The following is a 6,193-nucleotide window of genomic DNA, read 5'->3' as shown; positions in this document are numbered from 1 at the left end:
ATATTAAAAATTAATCTCTCAATATTTCTTAAAATATATATTTAATATCTAATTTTTTTGTCACATTTTTTAATTTTTTGACATCTTATTTATTGTTAGTTCTAAAACTATTTTTATTACTCATGTAAAAATATTCGTACTATTTTAGTAATTTTGTCTAAGTGAAATTTAGATTTTAGATCTTAATAGATAGATAAGATGGGTCGACACAATACTATTATATATATAATTTTTTTTTTCTCAAAAGAAAGCAACATCATATGATGGTGCTTGAGGAACATGGCTTTAGTAGACTTTGGCACAAGAGACATGGACACAATAGTAGCAACCTGTTGTCTCTTCTTTCTCCGCTTACTCGTGTGAGAGAGTTTTCAATGCTTCTCTCTTACTCTTACGCTTATTGGCTTCAGTTACTGCTTCTATACATTGCTTTTTGTCATCACTTGCCATTGCTCCTTCTGTGGTGTTTGTTGAACTAGATTGAAGTGAAGTTGCTTGTTCTGAACCTCGTTTCAACGCTTAATTTGGACCATTTGGCCCAGCTTCACTAAATGGAGTTGCTTTTATAAGTTATTCTGATGGAAACTTTTTGCTCAAGTTTGGACATTTATGGTGGTTGTGCATTGAAGCTGGTTGTTGGGATTTCTTTTTCTTCAGTTTACTCCTCCAAGATCTACTCCAGTATGTCCTATTCCTTTTTCCACTCTAATGGTTTGGAATCAAACCCTGCTTTATTATTATTATTATTATTATTATTATTATTATTATTATTATTATTATTATTATTATTATTAAACATTTGTACATCACACTTTACTCACATTTTGGGTATTATAAGGATAATCATGCAGTGTTCTTACTTCTTTCCAGCATTTGTCTTTTCCTTTTGCAATTTCTTTATCCAACAGATCATATGGGATTTCTTTCCGGTGTTCAGAATCCTAATAATGGTTTAGTCATTTATTTATTCTGTGATACAACCTATAATTTTTTTGAACAATGGTGGGGCGCGTCCTTTAGAATACTGGCCGTTTACAAGGTCATAATTGCCATTTCAAAATTACATTTTTTATGAGAGGGTAGCGACTGTTTTGCAGTGTAGGTACCATTCTATCACTTGATGTAAAAGGGAAAAAAAAAGATTGGAGCTAAACCCCTTCTTGATTATTGAGTCCAACGTTTTTTTTTTAAATATTCTTTTTATACACAATAGTTTGGGTTCATGAGTGTGATGTTCTTGGCATTTAGTCCTTTTTGTTTTGTCTAATGAAAATTTTCTCAATGGAAGGTTTGTTTCCCTTGCCAAAGTGCGAGGATTAGTATACTTCTAGCAATATGATTATGTCAATGTTGTGTCCAACTTTTTCCTTGCTACATACTAATGTCTATCTCTTTCTGCAGGGCTCTGAATTCATCAATGGGACAAGACTTGGAGCTGGATATAAGTGAAAAGTATTCAGTGGGTCTGAGTCCCAATACCGTTCTTCCGTCTTCGAATGCAAAGAGATCCAGAAAAGGAAAACCCTCCGGGAAAGATGGTTTTATAACCCTCAAGGGGGACTTTGCAGATATAAAACTTGCTCACTTTCGCAGTGCTTCATGTAAGAGTCATTTCTCCAGCACTCATGGATTGGAAGGTAACATTGAAATGAGGCGTGGCTCCATGTATCAGAGTTCAGAGGAAAGAAAAGCTGTAAGGAAAATGGGCATGGAAGGAAGGAAGAAAATTGAAATTTCCAGGAGGAGTGACATCTCTTTCTCAGGTAGCATTCTTGATTCTTTGTGTGGTTCAGATGCCGAAGATTCTGAGCCGAGAACATCGGAGATATCTCCGGATTCAAACTTGGGTTCCCTATCGGTTTCCAGGTCATTGGCTTACATGGAGCCAAAGTCTTCAAAAGACTTCATTGAAATTTGCATGAGTTCAGATGTCAAGCATGGGAGAGGTTTTACAAATTTAAGAAGTGATAAAATTGCTGATTCTCTAATTCATGGCAATTCTCATCTTGAAAAGGACACGGTTCACTCACTGAAAAAGTCAGTCTCTGCTAAGGTGGAAGTCTCTCACTTGTTGCTATCACCATCAGAAAGTGATTGCTCATCAAGTGCAAGTTCAAAAGTTGAACTTAACCCTCTTAGGAAAAGGATGAATCAATTCACAAAGTCAAAATCTTTGAGAAGTCCAACAAGCCATAAGGTGGAAACTAATGAGGCCAGATCTAATGAGACTGCAAACATTACAAGGAGCAGGACATATCAGAAATCGTTGTTAAGTGATTTATCTAACACAGGGAAACAGTCTGACATTATTTCTGAGTTCATCAGTAGAGAAATCCAGTATTCAGGTATAGCATCCTCACCAGTTCACCTGCATGGTAATCTCAGGATAGAAAACAAACATGGAGTACCATTTTTGGAGTTCAAGGTCAGGTGCCCTGAAGATGTCTTTGTGGCGAAGGCATGGAGAACTCGTCATGCTTTTAATTGGGTATATACCTTCCACTCCATTGATAATAGAAAGAAGAGCAGTGCAAGTGCAACCGGCTCAGAATCCCATGAGTTTGACAAAGATTGCTCCATGGTAGCACAGATGGTAGTTTCCAGCAATTTAGGTTCCGAACAAGAAAGCCAAGTATCTGATAACTCTATGGTGACAGAATTTGTGTTGTGTGATTTTACACACTCAAGACCAAGTGTTTCACATGAAACAAAGTCTTTCTGTGAGCAAGATGCTTCTGAGAGACGAAAAGCTTCCAAGGAAGAGACTTTGAGGCTGGATGAAGAGAATCTTGCTAGTAAAAACAAACGTCAATACAAGCCTCTATCAACTGGTGTCAAATTGGATTACTCAGATTCTTATCATTTGTTGTCCACTAGATCATATTCAAACGTCGAAAGTGCTGCTATTGTTTTAGAAATTCCATTTTCTAGGAGAGAAAGCTTGAAGTACAGAAGAGGAGATAGAATAAGTGCTAAAGAGTACTCTAGCATTAGGGATCAGAGTAGAAATAGCCTTAATGAGAGAAAATTCCAGGAACAGTTGAAGGTGGTGATACCAACAGGCAATCATGGTTTACCAGACACCGAAAGTCAAGGTCCGTCGTCATTACTTGATCGATTGAGACATGGTGGAGGTTGTGACTGTGGTGGCTGGGACATGGCCTGTCCCCTTATTCTTTTAGGCAATCCTAGTATTCAATTTTCCGAAGACTGCCCTCTTATGGAGGAATATCAAGCACTGGAACTCTTCATTCAGGTACAACTTGAATTTTGCAGAACAAGGATAGATACTTTTAAGGGAAATTTCAGAACCCTTGTAGAGTAACACTGTACAGTAGTTAAGAAGATCCTTCAAGCTAGCTTGAAAACTCTACCTTGTTATTTGTGTCTATCAAAATTAAGATAGTGCACAAAGTTATGAATTTGCAGATACTGTGCGGACATTGATATCCTTATAGGCTTTTTATTAACATTTTTTCTTATTAAAGCTTTCTTTATCTACCGCAAAGTTTAACTTGCTTCATTTTATGACTCGTCGTTGGTTTTTTACGATAACTTGTATTGCTTTGTGGTCTATAGGGGGCAAAAGAATGTAGCCCTACATTCAGCATGAGGAGAATTGAAGAGGGCCAATATGCAGTGGATTTTCATGTGCAATTATCCACGTTACAAGCATTCTCTATCAGTGTTGCTATTTTGCATGGCAGTTCCAACTTCAGCGAAGCAAGGCAAAATAAACCCCAACAACTATCTCAATGCAGCTCACTAAAAATGCTTATTGAGGAGGATGTAGAGTTTTACATCAAATCAGTCACAAAGGAGGAGAGCAGGAAAACAGTGTCCAAGACTCAGAAAGGAATCCCTCGACCGGATGCACTGAACCCACCTTTTTCTCCTATTGCGAGAGTATAGAGTGTAATTCAGGATTAAGATCTCAGCTTGGAGATATGAAGACAGAAGCAAAGTGATTGCATGACAAAATATCTGTTGTCTCTTATCCCTCCACCAGCCTTATGCTCTTAAAGTCATTGCTGGTTGTAGGGACTCTGCTTCTAGGAGACGAGCTGAACTTTTGTAACAAGCAAAATAGAGGATCTTAGTGATGATTCCATTTGCATGGATATAAAGTTTTGTTGCTGGAGGAAATGCCTTGCTCACTGAAGCTAAGAAAAATGCACTCTGAATGGGAAATACAGAGAGGAAATGTAAATGATCTGCTGCATTAGGGATATGATATTCAGAATCATTCTTTGTAATAAATTCTTTCATGCCAGTCACTAAAAGTACATGGGATAGCATGAGAATATTGTCTATATTGTAATGGGGGCAGTTAGATGGGGGGAAATCTTTGAACCAGGTAGAAGATAGCATAGAAGCCCTTTTCTCTCTTCCAGTTTGTATGTGTATCTATTAAGAATCTCAAAGGAAAATTGATGGGAAGTGGACTGGAATGAATCCAAGTTATTTGATATCCAAATGGATCTACCTTAAAATAGTATATATATAAGAACCTTGTGATGATAAAATCTAGGCAACTATCATGAAATGGCAAAATAAATACACTCTAGACATGATGTTATATAGTTTCAATCCTGAATGATGTGAATTTGAGAATTTGTGGGGACAAATAATCATAATTAGGATGCTGGAAAACAAGATTATTGGCCTATTTCTGTAGAACACTGCAGGAATATATTGAATAGGGCACTCTACAGAATTCTCATAAAGATATGGATTATGATTCAACCATGATGAGAAAATTGGATTTGTATCTTTCACTTATTATGCTTTCGGCTATGATCATGTGCATGACAAGTACAAGCTTATTGTGAGACTCCAAGACCGGAATTTCTCATCAAGTTCTTCTTTTGCGTTTTCCAGCATCAGGAATTCTCAATCGCCCATGTAAGAGAAACTGTGGTGGTATAATTTTCACTGGAATATTAATTACTAGTACCACAATGTTATATGGAACGTTACATACATGAGAAATGTTTTCTGCATTCTTTATTTTTCATGTATTCGGGCAACTCATTTACTCTACTACCGTTTTTTTAACGAATGGAAAAAAAAAAACACGTGTAAAATACACTTTAAAAAAAAATAATTATAATTTTTATTCTTTGAAAAATTATAAGTAACCAACTCTATATGCATTCAAATGGTTATTCCAGCAGCCAACATACATTTCAAAAAACTAGGTAAATGCACCGCGACCTTTTTCTCCAACTCCTCTCATCGTGACGTCGCGCCCTCCATCTCCAAGTCGTGTCGCCGCGCCTCCGTGCCCTCCTGATTCGTCTTCTGTTGCCGCACCGCCGAGCTTCCCCTTCCCTATTCTTCTCGTCAGGACACTACATCCTCTCTTCCAACCTTTCTCGTCGCGACACCGTCCATCTCTCTTCCAACCTTTTTCGTCACGATGCCATCCCATCTTCCTCTAAATCCTCTCGTCCCGTCATGACATTGCCGCGTAGAAATCCTCTCGCCGCAACGCCATTTAGTGTCTTCTCCAACTCGCGCGGCCGTAGTTACGCCATACATGGCGTTCTTCTTCTTCTTTTCCTTTTCCTTAGGTTTCGATTGTGTTTTTTTATATGTTTTTGATGTTTCTTTTTTTTATATTTCAGATATTTCTTCTTTTTAGATTTTAAATAAACTTTTTAATCGAAAAGCTCTACAATCAAGTGAATTATCTAACCAAGTCTAAGTGTCCAACCAACTTGTTATAACTGTTTTTCACATCACGTGCCACTTATTGTACGCGCAATTTTCTTCATCTTCTTCGAACGTGCTTCTTCTTCTTGTCACACACTCCTGCTGCTTCTTCTTCTCCTCTTTTTTCCTCATCTTTCTCACCATCACTATCACTATCACCATCACCATCACCACCACCTCTTCCTCCTCCTTCTTTTCTCATTTGATTTATTATTTTCCTTCATTTTTCTCCTGCCACTTCATTATCATCACCGTTATTGTTATCGTCGTCGTCGTCGTTATCGATATCATAGTTGGAAATTTCGGTATTAGAGTGAAGACATTTCGGTGCTATGTTTTAGAAATTTATGTGCTGTTTTATATATTAGTTTAGTCATCTTTTTCTTATACGTAAATACCAATATTCATTCTCTTTCGAACTTTTGCATTTATTCTGCTTAATTTCATTGCGTTATCAATAGATTTTTTCACATAT

The 6,193-nt window shown here is 37.1% G+C and overlaps 1 protein-coding gene across 1 annotated transcript; it reads left to right on the top strand.

Moving 5' to 3' along the window:
- The first annotated feature begins 274 nt into the window (after nucleotides 1–274).
- On the top strand, nucleotides 275–4,430 carry LOC130969781 (uncharacterized). The gene is made up of 3 exons (XM_057895670.1): nucleotides 275–681; nucleotides 1,402–3,256; nucleotides 3,580–4,430. The coding sequence occupies exons 2-3, from the start codon at nucleotides 1,418–1,420 to the stop codon at nucleotides 3,910–3,912; spliced, it is 2,172 nt and encodes a 723-aa protein (XP_057751653.1). The 5' UTR covers nucleotides 275–681; nucleotides 1,402–1,417; the 3' UTR covers nucleotides 3,913–4,430.
- The last annotated feature ends 1,763 nt before the right edge of the window (nucleotides 4,431–6,193 follow it).

The sequence above is a fragment of the Arachis stenosperma genome, chromosome 3 (assembly GCF_014773155.1).
Source record: "Arachis stenosperma cultivar V10309 chromosome 3, arast.V10309.gnm1.PFL2, whole genome shotgun sequence".
NCBI lineage: Eukaryota > Viridiplantae > Streptophyta > Magnoliopsida > Fabales > Fabaceae > Arachis > Arachis stenosperma.
This window is presented reverse-complemented; position numbering and strand designations above follow the sequence as displayed.

Excerpts from the sequence above, each read along its gene's own strand:
- LOC130969781 (XM_057895670.1), top strand. The coding sequence starts at position 1,418 with ATGGGACAAGACTTGGAGCTGGATATAAGTGAAAAGTATTCAGTGGGT. Across the intron at positions 3,257-3,579 it reads CACTGGAACTCTTCATTCAG|GGGGCAAAAGAATGTAGCCC; the intron begins GTACAACTTGAA and ends TGTGGTCTATAG.